Source organism: Lathamus discolor, chromosome 1 (assembly GCF_037157495.1).
Source record: "Lathamus discolor isolate bLatDis1 chromosome 1, bLatDis1.hap1, whole genome shotgun sequence".
NCBI classification, from domain to species: Eukaryota; Metazoa; Chordata; class Aves; order Psittaciformes; family Psittacidae; genus Lathamus; species Lathamus discolor.
In genome coordinates this window covers 86,076,831-86,091,025 of record NC_088884.1, presented here as the reverse complement: position 1 = coordinate 86,091,025, position 14,195 = coordinate 86,076,831, and the positions used below count along the sequence as shown (strand labels likewise).

Below are 14,195 nucleotides of genomic sequence, written 5' to 3'. Positions count from 1 at the left end.
TCAAGGAGTGGGAAAATAAACCACTGGTTGCAAGTCAGATGTTGAGAAATGCTGTTGTGACTCCACAAGCAGTTGCACAAGAAGTGTCAGTGTTTAAAGGGGGCATACAGGAAAGATGGGGAGGGACTCCTTATGATGTAGCATAGTGCTACGACAAGGGGTAGTGGTTTTAAACTGAAAGAGGGTAGATTTAGATTAGATATTGGGAAAAAATTCTTTGCTGCGGAGGTGCTGAGGCACTGGCACATGTTGCCCAGAGAAGCTGTGGCTGCACCATCCCTGGAAGTGTTCCAAGGCCAGACTGGATGGTGTTTTGAGGAATCTGATTTAGAGGAAGGTGTCCCTGCCCATGGTGGGGGGGTTAGAACTGGATGATCTTTAGGATCTCTCACAGAGATGATTTTCCTCAATCCACAGTTAAAAGAAATATATCCATGGTCAGTGTTTGTGTTCAAAGCTCCCTTGTAAACAGAACAACTTAATAGTTCCGGAGCATAATACTGCAATAATGAAAGCTTGGTTAGTTTAATGCTTGGGAAAAAAAAAAAAACAAATGCCGTAACATGATGACACTACAATAAGTGTCCCCCTGAAAAGGAGGGGTGCTATGATAGAAAGCTAGAGAAAGGCAGAGTGGCAGGAGAGTGAGTGCAGATCTGTGTCAGAGAGGAAACGGAGCAGAGGATAGGGAGGTAAATTAGGAAGGAGTGGGAGGCTACAGGCAGAATAAGAAGCATTCAGCGATACAAGCAGGAGCCTCAAAGAGGGTATGATATAAGGAGATGGAAACAGAAAAATCAAGGAAGCTGTGGCAAGAGAATAAGGGCTGACCTGCAGAAGAGTCAGTGTAGTAAGTCAAAGAAACAAAATCTCCTTTACCATATGCAACACAGCTTAAGGGAACTGCTCCTAAAGGGCACACATTTAAGACCTTTACATGAAATGAAATTTATTTCAAAGTCTTCATCCCTCCTGCACACTTCTTAGTAATGAAACAGCTGTGCAACTGTTGGGAACACCCTTTCCATTACAGGAAAACACAAAAAAGCAAAGTTCAGCATAAGCCCTTGGGAAGTATCATATGCACATCATACACACAGCGGCTACAATGTGAGGAGATCTGGTATGTCTATAGCAGTTGGTTAATGTTTGCTATTTCTCTTGGGATTTGTCTATGTTCAATAGGATTGCTTGCTTCAAGAATGAAATAGTGCTTTTAAACCTTCTAGGCAGCTGTGGGATATATTACATCATCAAATATTTTGATGATTGTCAGTGTTGCACTAGGGCCAATGCTGCACACCTCCATCAAAATGAATGAAGCAAGCTGGTAGGTTTTTCTCATGTCATATTGTATATTCTTTTCCAAATGTTTAAACAGCAGTGTGAAGTTCTATAGGTCTGGAGGGTTGGATGAGCAAAGAAGGTGATTCTTATGCCCATAATGGCTCTGTAACAAATGTAGGCGGAAAGAGCTACTAATTATTGCCCTCTCTTAAGTACTGGATCTCAGTGAACTAGTTGTCACCACTTAAAATCAATCAGGATTGCATCATCATCAAAGATACACAGACAAAGTTACTTGTACTTCATACTGACGGAGTTTGACAGCAATGAATCCAGTTAGCTTTTTGCTGAAGACAATGAAATTAAGAATGATTCTGGCCTTTTGGTTTTGAAATCTGTGTCACAACATACACTTCCACTGGAAGCATCTGCTTTATTTTTTTATTTTCTTTGTATGACAAAGGTTGACAAAAGGAGTTAATTCAGAAAAGAGAAAAAACATTTCATAGCAGTAGCCAGGGAAATCGCAGAAGTACTTTCCTTCATACAATGTTCAAGACTGAGTTTTTTTTTGTTTAGTTGTGTCACACTGCTTTTATTTCCAATAGTTAAGGTGGGGAAAAAAATATAAATGAAAGAAGGCAAACCATTTTAACTACTTTTACATGACCAGACTAAATGTAATCCTAAGTCCTACAACTTCTCCAAAATTTATAGCATTTTTTTTGTGCCAAGTAGTCTGCCTTTTATTCTTTTAATTACACTAGAAATAGGCTTGAGTGCACCTTATGATCTTCCTATATCTTATAACAACAAATGAGTAAGATTCACATTGAGTGCTAGTGAAGCTGATGTCAAGCTGTGCAGTTGGAATTATGTCTGTGAAACTCCTTCTGGAGGTTTATTTTCCATTGTGCAGTTGTCATGGTTCAAGATCTAGCCATGTGCATTAGTCAGGTGCAGGCAAGCTTTTCAAAGCTGTATGATGTAAATACATATCTAAATTCACCTAAATTCTTAAAGATATAGTAATAATTTGAAAATCATACCTTTTTGGACTAGATCTGATTCAGAGAGATGCCAGAAATGTGTAAAGGAAAAGAAAGATTGTCCCAGGATGAAAAATAATGTGAAGGACTAAAAACATGCAAAACAATTAGTGGTTGGTAAATTATATGCCATATTATGCAGAAAATTGTAGGGACCTTTTTAAAAGATTGGCTAATACAAAGTTCATAAATTCATATTGATTTGAATACAAAGTCTTAAGATACTGTACAAAATTCCTCTATAGGCTTATCAAAGCATGCATAGTTATAGTATAATTTGCATCTTTGATGGAAGAGAGTCTGCAGAACAAATATGGATTTAGGAATTGACTGTAGGGATAATACATCACTGCACTGAAAACAGTACTGTGACAAATATCATGTGCTAGCTGAACTGAAGGACAGGAAGAGTTTCCTTATTTCTGGTGGAATTCCTTTCGCTCTTCCACTGCTCCTCCACAACAATCTGAAGAGCAAAGTTTATGCCTTTGAAATGCAGCGGATTGCCTCAAGTGTTATGGGTTTGGATTTGATTTTTTTACATTTTGCCCCTCTGGGGGCAAAATGCTTCTGGGGATCTGTTGTTTCCTTGACAAACTGCATGATTTGATTGCCAGTTCCAGCATAACATATGCAGTTCATAACAGCAGTGCATTTTTTTTCTCTCTGTGAAAGAAAATAAAGTCACTAAAAAGTGTAAGGAAATGCCAAATTCCCAGGAAATACAAAATTCTGTGTGTGCATGTGTGTGTGTGTGTGTGTAGTTTAACAGCTTTTGAATGAAGTGATGTTTTTATTGCTTTGAGGCATACATGTATTGCAGTAAGTTTCATTATTTCGGAAGATGGAAGTGTGAAGAAAAAATCTCTAAAAAAAAAGATAAAAGTGATGTTACATTGAATAAAAAATATTTGCATTTCATTTGTCTCAAAATAACCTATTAAGATGCATCATGCAATTCTTCACATGTCAGCCCGGACAAATGAAGCAAAGATGCCGTCTTCTTGAGAAAGTAGGTTCTCAGGCGTATCATATTCTAAAATGTTCCCACGCTTCATGACGATGACCAGGTCTGCAGTTAGGATGGTGTGAACCCGATGCTGCCATACAGAAAAGCATACAGAAGTTGTCATTATGATAATTCTCTATGCAGTTAATTAATGGGCCTAATCCAAGGCACACTAGGTTAGTGACAGGCTATCCCTGCTTACAGTTCGTGTACTATACAACTTTAATCTGAAGAGATCTCCACTTACTTTACAGCCTCTGCCACGAAGCCTGCAAGTACTTCACTTTTGGTCCACTAATTGCCATCCTGGACAGCACAGCTGTTGGAATAAATCCTACAGCATAACTGAAATACATCTTCCCCTTTAGGAGATATGGCTGATAAATCTCCTGCGTATGCCTACACTGTAAGGAGGCTTAGTGTCCTACTTCAGTCCTTGGTGTCTGTGCATCTATCCTATGGCACTCCTGGGCTGTCTCCATCTGTAAATGAATTAGCTCCCTCTGAGATTAAATTTGAGTGTGCTACAGGCAATAGTTAAGCTCTATAGGCAACAGGATTGTAATCAGTCTGAGTTTTGATTTCAGTGCCATATGAATACAGCCAGTCAAGTATAGACAGGGCGAACTCTAGAAGTGGGATATTTCACTATACAGATTAAAAGTCAGGGATTGGTCCAGGGGGTGGATTCCTTTCACATGATAGATTCAATGTTAGCTGCATGTCTAAGCTTTAGTGAAATATGATTAGCATAAATAGTCTCAAAATTAAACAAACCCAGGAACCACACAATAAACACCTTCTGGCACTGTCATCTCTGAAGCTGTGCAGTAGAAAGGAAGCAGAGTGAAAGGAGTGAAAGGAAACTAAAGAGTTAAAAATAACTACCAAAGAGCCTGAAGTCTCGTGAACAGTGTGGACTGAGAAAGTCTACTTGTGAGTCTTCACCAAAGTGGTGAACAGGCCATCCTCTTTGAGGAGTAGGTTTGAGGCAGTGTCACATTCAACTAGAAAGCCCTCGGAAAGGACAAGGACAATACTGGCATCCAAGATGTGAGATACGCGGTGCTGGAAAAAAAGAAGAGAAAAAGGGGTGGGTGAAGAAAGGATCAGCCATGAATGAAGAGAGGAAGGAAATGAAGCCAACTTTGTGATGAAACATAAATATTAACACGTGTTTTTTTGCTTGAGAAACCAACTTTGGAAAGGCAAAGCAAATGAAAAGTGAGATTCCAGTCAGAAAGACAATGCTGCAAACTTACATGCAAGGCATGTAACTGAAGAAGACTATGCTTATTGATAGCATCTTCAGCATTTACACATCCAAGAACATTAGAGCCTATTGTCAGTGAGCTAGGTTAAGTGGTTTGCCTGACACAAACTAGTCACCAACAGACTTGAAACCAGAGTCCAGGAGGCATAGCTCTAATCTCTAACCACAGGACTAGATTCCAGACAAAGCAAATGGAACAGCTGTTGAAACACGTATTTATCTCATGGATAAAACATCCATTTGTTGAGTAAGTCTGCTGTCACAAGGTGGAACTATTTGTAATGGTATCCACTGTATGTGTATGCATGTATATGCATACCTGCACACATATACGGAACTTCTGGGCTCTAGAAATAGCAGGAAAACAGGCAAAAAATGAGTCATAAACCCTTAGTTGAACAAATACAAATTTTTGAGCAATTCCCATTGATTCAGATTTTTAAAATCTTTATCACAAACCCAACTTTTTATTCTGAAAGACAGAAAAGATAACCCAACTTAAGAAACCACACCAAAAAAGATTTTGAAATCTTATCTCCCTTTATATAGTTGTGCCACCGTTGTAAGCACTATATATTCATAGACTTTCAGACGTAAATTTCAAATCTGGATTTTGATGCAACTTTCAATCACGGTTTAACTCATGGGTTTTGTTTCAAATTTTTAGTGAGAATGAGCTCAAATCTTCTTGGAGACAGTGTAGAGGCTGAAGTTCCCTGTAAGTCCTTCTTCAGGGAAAACACTAGTGTTTCAGATTTGGCTCACTTCGTAGCAAGATAGCATTCACTGCAAAATTTCAGGTTGATTGTCTTGACTTGTTCTAGTACCTGGAAATATTCCTACCTTGTGTTCTAGTTTTATTTTGTGATGTTTTTATCTAGTGATGTTTAACAGTGAAAGGCAAGATTAACTCCCTGAAGAATGAGGAAAGAAAGCATTTGCTGGCATCAATACTTACTGCTATTGTTACAACTGTGCGGTCTGCAAAGGCAGTCATCACGACTTTCTGCAAAATGTTTTCCTAAAAACCCAAAAAGGCTTACTTTAGTTACTTCACCTTTTTACACATCCAGTAAACATCCAGTAACATTCAGTTACACATCCTTTCAATTCATGTGTCTTTAAGCACATAGGAGAGAGGATCATGTTCCATACTATCTGTGATCTGCGCACTAGATTCTAACTAAGGAAATATCACATCTGTGAAAGCAGGGATTTTCTAGAACATTTTGTCTTTTTTCCTCTCACCATAGGCATCAATCCCCAAAACACATCAACAGCAATGGATGAAACCAAATGCAAGAGAAAAGCAAAAAAGCTGTGATTTTTTTCCTGCTAAGAGGTCTCATGTCTGACATTTAGGAAAGATGCCTCTTCTTATACATCCACACATCAATGGTGCAAATTGTAATACTCACTGTGGCCATGTCAATAGATGCCGTGGCTTCATCCATGATAAGAATACTGCTCTTGCGGACAAAGGCTCGGGCCAGACAGAAGAGCTGCCTTTGCCCTACACTGAAGTTCTCTCCTCCTTCTGTGACCATTGCATCTGTAATAAAGTCAATTACTTTGAATGTAACACCATTGAAATGCTATACTTTCATACAGAGACCTCCTAGTGATTTTGAGTGGGTACCATGAAAGCTCTGATTGTGCAGATTTCCAGTAAAAGCCAATTAGCATAATCCTGACTGTACACTGGAAGGGAATGATACCAAAAAAAGTGAGTACAGCTTCTTGGGAAAGGAGCAAATATATTATATATGTATCAATATAGTTGGCACAAATAACAAATCTGGTAGTCTGCAGGATAATATCTTAGTAATATGAAACACACTTAATATGAAAGAAATATGTGAGTTTCCTTCATGAACCAGAACTAAAATGATAAGAAAAATACTCTGTCAGTGTTCTAGACAAGAGCCACAGCTCTGCTGGCAAAGCCAGATTCTCCTGAAGGTATGGAGGTAAAGTTGCTCTTTTTTTACTCTTTAATGACTAGTCACACCATTATGATGCTGAAGTGTTGAGGATTTTTCTGCAGTGAGTGGAAAACCAGACTACTCTTCAGCTTTTTAGTAAGAACAGCATGGGGACAGAATACTCATTAGGTGCCTGTCAACTCCTATGTGGTTCAAAGTGTAAGATCCCTGCATCTGTGTGCATGCTCATGTATGTGTAATTTCATTACTGGCCTATGTTCCCAGAGACTTGGTTCAGACTTACCAAGGCCTCCTGGTAATGACTTGACCATGTTCTTCAACTGGGCAATCTCCAAAGCTTCCCAGAGTCTATCATCAGTGCACTTGCATTCTGGATCCAAATTAAAGCTGCAAAGAAAACCATAAAAGGAGTCTTGTTACTGCAACTGCAGTTCATTGAGGTCTTCTGCAAGGGAACATTCTGGTATTGTGTGTATCACTTGACTTCCCTTGGATATGATTGGATGCAGCTAGAAAGGTTTCTACCCTTTTCCATCCCTTCCTGTTCCACAGTGCCCATCACAAATATGCCATGCAATGCTGCTTCTTCCCCACTATGGCATATACCTACCGGATGGAGCCACTGAACAGTATTGGATCCTGGAGAATAATGGACAGTCGGGAACGGAGAGTATGAAGAGGCAATTTGCTGATGTCTATTCCATCAATCACTATCCTCCCTATTTAAAACAATGTGCAGAAGATATGTGAGGGAATTGCACAAAGCATGTGAACTGCAGATAGCAGACAGAAAGATAAAACAGCTGGTTTGGGCTGGACTCCAATGAGGAGGCAGCTTGTCTCTGTGATCTCTCAGCACTATCATATAAACACAGGGAAGGCGAATGGATGCAGTAATGCAACCTAGAGGGAATGCAGCTTCTTATTAGTGACACTGTTGCATTGCTGTCTTTCTTTCCCTGCTCCTCCCTTAGAGGAAATAGGTGGCTTCCATGCTGTGTGATTAATGATAGCACCAGAAGGAAATTTTATTATGGATCAATCTGAGCTTTACAGCCAAACAAAGTGAGAACGAGAGCAACTTCCGTAAGTAGCTACGTCCTGTGCCTTTCTTTGTTCCCCTTGACTAACAGTTGCCAAAGGTATTTAATTTGACATTGGGCACAATTTCTTTTGCATAATATATGCATGTATCTGCAATCCATTCATCAGGAGCCAAAACACCCAAGGAACAGGGCAGCATTAACTTTTTAATGAGAGGCAGATCAGAAAAACAAAAAGGATGTCCTACTCCAAGGCATTTTAATACTATTCATGCTGGTTCCTACAGCTTAGTTGCATCTGAGTGTTTGGTTGCGAATTAGCCACATACTGTTCTGCTAGCATAATATTACTGGAAGCAGTCACATTAATCACCCCGTAACCTAGTATTTCATTCCCTGGCAAGAAGTTGCTGCAACAGCTAGGATACTTGGTGAAGTAAGAGGATTTTCCTTTGCTAGTCACCACTTCAGGTCAATGAGCCTATGGATCTCATCTGAAAATCTGATTTATGAGGTGCAGGGTGTGGCAACTGCTGATATTGAAGCCAGGGAGATACGGGAAATGTACAAGAGGAACTGGTTGGCTACTTTGAAAATAGAGGGTGAGAAGGGTAGAAGGAATGTTTTCCCTTGAATCCTCAAAGGAAAGCCAAGAACTATTTGCCACACTGCTGGACACAAAAACCTCCTCCAGGTTATGGGGAAGAGACAGCCAGCAATGAGGTAGCAGTCATTGCATAAACTTAAATAACTCCTTTTCTTCATAAATGAGAACGTAAGGTGGACTAATCAGAGAAAAATTAATATGGCATGCCTTGGGAATAGGGGAGTGCATTTTTGATGGAAGCTAGGGTGCTTGAGGAAAAGAACAGAACGGATGAGGAGACTTAATGGGAAAAAGTAAATTAGAGATGAGCTGGGAAAGTAAGAAAGTAACGAAGGGCATCCAAGCAAGACAGATGAGAAATGAGACATAGCTTGAACAGAGGGCAAGAAAAGAGAAACACTAAAGAACAAAGAAAGAAGCAAGAGTAGGGGAATAAAATGGAACACATACAAATTTAAAGAAATAACAGAGACATAAGGAACCAAGATGGACAACATGAATAAAATCTTGGTTCTAGTAAAGTTACTTCAAATCTTGTTATGTAACTTTTATTAGAGCCAGGACACTACCTAGAAGTGGACCAGCATAGAGGCCAAACAGGGGTCTAGCTGAGAGAGAAGTGCACAAGGGATAAACAGAACTCAAATAGAAAAGATTTAGGCATTCCCATTGGGAAAAATCAGGATTCTGAAGGAACAGACAAAGAAAAGATACATAAAGAAGATTAAAGGAGAAGGAAACTTCAAGCTGGCTATGAACATAATTACTATCTGTTTGCACTACTTACATATCCAGGAACCCTAGTCATGAATCAGAAACCTATTACCTTAGATACATATAGATACAGAACCACAGCAAAAGCATATATTAGGTGCATCAGATTTTACTTATCCTCCTACATCCTACTGGGGTTTCCCTAGCAAATGTTCCATGCACAATAGCTAGACTAGAAACATGGAAATCTTTGAAACAAAAAGGTAACTTTCCAGTATGTTTCCATATTCCCATAATAGTATACATGCATGTGTATTATAATTTGTGAGGGTTCATATTGCAGCATATAAATTCAGGCCAGTTAGCTGGGAGAGTGAAGTGCCACAGGAGCGAAAACACAGCAAAATGTTTCCAAACCCTTTAGTCAATTTCTGTTGCAATTGTGGGAAACCACAATAAAATAAAAAATAAATATCAAGGGAATGGACTTGTTGAGTTCTAGTTTCTATTCTGCTAATATTTTAACAGCTATCAAAAGTTAATGCAATTATTCATTAGGAAAAATTTAGAGGCTCGAGAGAGTTGCACGTTTTCCCCTCCCATCTCAAAATGGCATATTATTTTGTCAGAACATACGTAAAAAAGTTCCAGAAAAATACAAGTATAATCTGTGCATAACATTTCCTGGAAGAACCGAGCACTGCTCACAATAGGACACTTTGTACTTGGAAGGATAACACATAACAAGCCTCATTCTAATCAAGTATCTTCTGAGCCAGAGAGCCAAACTAGCAAAATGTCTCCCCAGTTTTTCTGAAGAAAAAAGGGGGGAGCAGGTCAGGAGTCAAACATACTACATTGAAAACTAACCATCAAATATGTCAACCATTCTGAAGAAGGCCAAAGACAGGGATGACTTGCCGCTGCCAGTACGACCACAGATCCCAACCTGCATGAGAAAGGAGGATGTTACTTATTTATAGAGGGAAGCCATAAATCAGACTTGCAGTCCATTTGGGAAAGCTGGACTGGATGGCCCTACTATTGAGGAGAAGTATCCTTCCCAAAGGCCAGTTGCAGACTCCAGGTGGAAAAAAAGACAAGACAGCACAGCAAGCACACTTTTCTGCCTCTCAGCATCAAGAGGACTTGTTCCAGGAACATTTTTTAAACTTCAGCATTTTGACCTGGACTCCAATGATACTATACACTGAAATGTGAGATATTCTTGTGTTTTCTGCTCAGTTCCAGTCTGATGTCTGTCTAATCTCATCTGGTCACCTAGGCTCACTCTATGCAGAGAGATGGGCTTGGAAAGAAGTAGAACTGCCAGAAGGAAAATTGAGCCGAGCCAAGAATAAGATATCATCAGTGTAAGTTTCTTGACCCATGCCCAGGGACTTCAGAGAGAACCATCAATATATACAGCTGTCACTGCAAGTTGTTATTCTTGCTTTTCTGCCACTTTAGAAAGGAAAAAACAATAAAAAAGGATCTGCTCCAGAATGAGAATGATAGGCAACTGCTTCACACGGTACCTACCTTTTGCCCTGGTTTGATATACGCCTTAACGTGCTTAAGAACAGGCTTCAGGTTGTTTTCATATCGAACACACAAATTTTCAATCTTGATTTCCCCCTCCTGGGGCCAATCTTTGGGGACTTGAGAGGGATCTGAAATAGTTACAGTAAAACAAACCAAAATGAATCTATCTGAGGGACACTCTTTACAACATTCCCCTTTCTGCCTCTCTCTGGGCACCCTCCTGAAGCCACTCAAGAAATGGAGTTGCAGTTCCCTGCCAAGGGTGAGCTGAGATCAGCCTGGTATGCACATTCGCACTTAGCTTCCAGATCATAACACATATGAAGAGAGAGCAGATGCTAAAGTGGCTCTTGGCAACAAAACAGGGAGAAGCCAAATGAGCGGAGAAGAATGTAGTGTCAGTGCAGTGTTAACATGTTCCTCGGTCAGTAACTGGCACAGGAAGGGCAGTGCAAGGAAGAATGTTGTTACTGCCATATTACATTATCACAGCTAGCATTTCATCCCGATTTCCAAATACACGGGCAGGTTTTCTCTCCAGACTAAGGGGCTTGGCTTTCCAGGGAAGTTTGCTGATCTGCAAGCCTTTTTGGTCTTGCACTTCAAGCACTTTTAAAATACCAGTAAAAGCGTGGAGTATGAACACCAATGTGCAGTTCAAGGAAGAGCTGTTGAGGTCTGATGTCCTGAACAACTGATCTGTCCTGTCCTGTAGTCCCTATTTGCTGCAAAGATCAGAGATTTTGAAGCATGTGACTGATGGCACATTTCTAATTTTTATCCGTATTTTTGTTTTCTAAACAGCTATATGGATGTTTTGTTCATCCCATCTACAACTGTGCCCTGGTATTTTCTGATTGTACTACAGGGCCATGCTCTGTCTCCTTGGCATTTGGTAGAGGGTTTCTTTATGTTGAGTAGCATGGGCTACATATCTCAGAGCTTTTTTTTTGGCTATCCTTGTCACTCAGATCAGTAGGAGTTCCTACACGTAAATAAGAACAGATTTTGGCCAAAGAGAAGTACATATTTTGCATGATCAAGAATACCGCACTTTCACATTGCCACATTAAAACCCCAAAAGATTTGAGAGCAATACCCAAGTAGCCATCGTAGTTCTCCGACTCCATGTTCAGGAAGCTGTGTACTTTTTTTACTGCACCCATTTGCACCTCCAGATCAGCCAGATTCCTCACCACCCAGTTCAAATAGTTGGTTATCTGCATCATAAAATGAAAACAAGGACAGTGCTCAGCTTTCTGTCTGTTCATCTATCTATTTGCAAATAAAAGTTGGATAAATATGCAAAAGTTTTGACCTGAATCAATATGGTGGACCTCTTATTGATGTTGCAACAGTTCAAGACTCAGTGCAACACCATCAAATACATAATAAGCCAGACATCCGCCAACACAAACAAACCTGACCAAGTAATTTAGTGCTCAGTATTCTCATCCTTGGTTTTTGAAGGAGAACTATGGAAAGGTTGTACCGACAGTCTGAAGATGTGACCGAGTAAGGGAATCTCTTGTTCTCAGCATTCAGTGATCAATACTGAAAGGCATACTTAAGCACATAAGCAGGAAAAAAAAATCAAAATAAGCAGTGCTGTGTGTAAATATTACATTTTCTAATCTTTCAAAGACTGTAACTAAGGATTAAGAAAGTTCACTATTTGCAAATAGACTGAGAAAATGATAGGCATTTCATTTCTGTTTCTGTCGTATTTAAATAATTAATTTCTCTCTGTGGAAAATGTGAAGGGCTTTTAGCAGAAAAATCCATGAAAAAAAGTATTATCAGCTCAGTAGTACTTCGTTCTTGCTTTTTATTCTCGTTTGTAATGAAAAGGATTTGATCAATAGTAAAGGTATTACTTGTAGTAGATAATAGCTGATAATTAGTTGCCTAACAATAGCCAGTAGCTTAGACAAGCTGATCTCTAGTCAGGACTGACTATTTAAGGCTGAAAATTGTAAATCAATTTCCTAAACATTCTTAAGTCCGTATTTAGGTGCTCATCTAAAGAAAAATTGATCTTACTAGGAACAGTTGATTTCCAAGTACCTTTAAAAATTGAGATATTTCACATACCTGAACAAAGATTTAGAAAAGTAACACAGTGAAAATATCCTATACATACACATACAGAGAAAGGTTTTGTTGTTTATTTGTGGGAGATTGCCGAATCTGCCAAATAAGAACTTTTTTTATGAAGAAGTTACCCAGCCCCACTTCTTTTCCAAAAACCTAATATTGATGCAATAGGCATAGAGTAAATAATTTTCACTGAGATTCGTCGATTATATTATTTTTGATTTACATTTAGTTGCTTGCTTTATACTTAAGATAGAGTTAGTCAAGGGTGTATTAATTTCTTTGTTGTTCAGAAACCTGCTCATTTGGTGCCCGGCCTTTGGGTCAGAACCACATACATTTGCAGATAAGCTAAACTCTGCAGAACTGCTGCTTGTGGAGCAGCAGACTGCAATCATAGACCTGGCGGATCTGATAAGAGATCCTGTCACCTGAAAGGCTCTACCCATTATTTCAGCCTTCATTGTAGTTGTACAAGGGAGCTGGCAGTGCTTATGCAAGGGGAGAGAATAAGCTTATGGATGTCTATTGTAAACACAATGTCGGTGCAGTTTGCTGTCATCCACGTCCAGACCTCAGCCCTCTCTTAGCTCCAAAGAGAAATTACACAAAAACATGTGTGAGGGTACACAGGCAATAATCAAACTGTATTCAAAATTTCATCAATGCTGTTGTGGGGCAGAAGAGAGACAGGTAATCAGTTGGTGACAACAGCATTTTTTCTCTGCTATGCCAGACTTCAGCACATGGCTGTTTTACACCAACAATCTGTTTGCAAACACAGACTAAATACAGAGAAGCCAAAGATGATGCTGGCACTTCCAGACCTCTGCTAACGAAGCAGGATTACCAGGAATGTTTTCAAAGTGAAGTTGAAGCACTAGGACTAATTCCCAGTTGCTGTCAGGTTCACAACAGCGTCATGAAGGGGATCTAAGTCCACCCTAAGGCAGCTGCTGAGAACCTTCTGCTGTAACGATGGGCTCATCAGCATTTACATGCAAAGCCACACTCAGTGTTAGGCCCCTACCCATATCCCTCCCTCATACCAGTGCCATAAAGCAGCCAGATTTTTGCCATGCCACCCATGATTTCAAAAATTCTTTCTGCCACTACCATCATCCTGCTTTTGTCTCCACTCTCCTGGTTAATTTAGGTTTTTGTACTTTCTATGGTGATGGTACTCTGTGCTCATGATGCACTCTCAGCCTCTCTTATAGCCTCACTGTTCCTTCTCCATGACTTAGCTCAGACTGCTCAGTACTAGTTACAGTGTCACAATAAATCAGCTAGTGTGCCACCAAAATCTCATGATTCCTAACCCCATCACCTCTGCTACCTGTCATGATGAACCATGCCTACCATCCCCAAAGGTGCCAATCCCCAAATCCATTCAGAGTTGCATGGACAATATTGGATGTCTGAACGGTTTCCCTCTGAAGGCAGAACTGGTATTTCTGATTCTTTAGCAATTATTTTATTTGGTCTTCGGTTAAAGATTACCCAGATTATGAGTGTTTTCAGGCACATTTTGCTATATACAGACGGAACCAATACTGTGTTGTGCAAAACAGGGTGCACAGCAGGTCCTCTTACGCATTTTTAATTTTCCTGCTCTGCTTGGG

At 39.7% G+C, this 14,195-nt stretch overlaps 1 protein-coding gene across 13 annotated transcripts in view; it reads right to left on the bottom strand.

The window, feature by feature from the left end:
* Positions 1-1,706: 1,706 nt before the first annotated feature.
* Positions 1,707-14,195, bottom strand: part of ABCC9 (ATP binding cassette subfamily C member 9) — a 70,868-nt gene continuing 58,379 nt past the window's right edge. For 10 of the 13 annotated variants that reach the window (XM_065684250.1, XM_065684241.1, XM_065684293.1 and 7 more), the window contains 8 exons: positions 11,573-11,693; positions 10,471-10,601; positions 9,799-9,877; positions 7,175-7,283; positions 6,848-6,951; positions 6,037-6,170; positions 5,577-5,639; positions 1,707-3,436 (listed from right to left, as the gene is read on the bottom strand). In XM_065684250.1, coding sequence (XP_065540322.1) covers positions 3,299-3,436; positions 5,577-5,639; positions 6,037-6,170; positions 6,848-6,951; positions 7,175-7,283; positions 9,799-9,877; positions 10,471-10,601; positions 11,573-11,693 — 879 coding nt within the window. In that variant the 3' untranslated portion in view covers positions 1,707-3,298. Of the gene's footprint in view, positions 3,437-4,233; positions 4,414-5,576; positions 5,640-6,036; positions 6,171-6,847; positions 6,952-7,174; positions 7,284-9,798; positions 9,878-10,470; positions 10,602-11,572; positions 11,694-14,195 lie in introns of all 13 variants that reach the window. The other 3 variants (XM_065684284.1, XM_065684312.1, XM_065684337.1) reach the window with 1 other exon arrangement.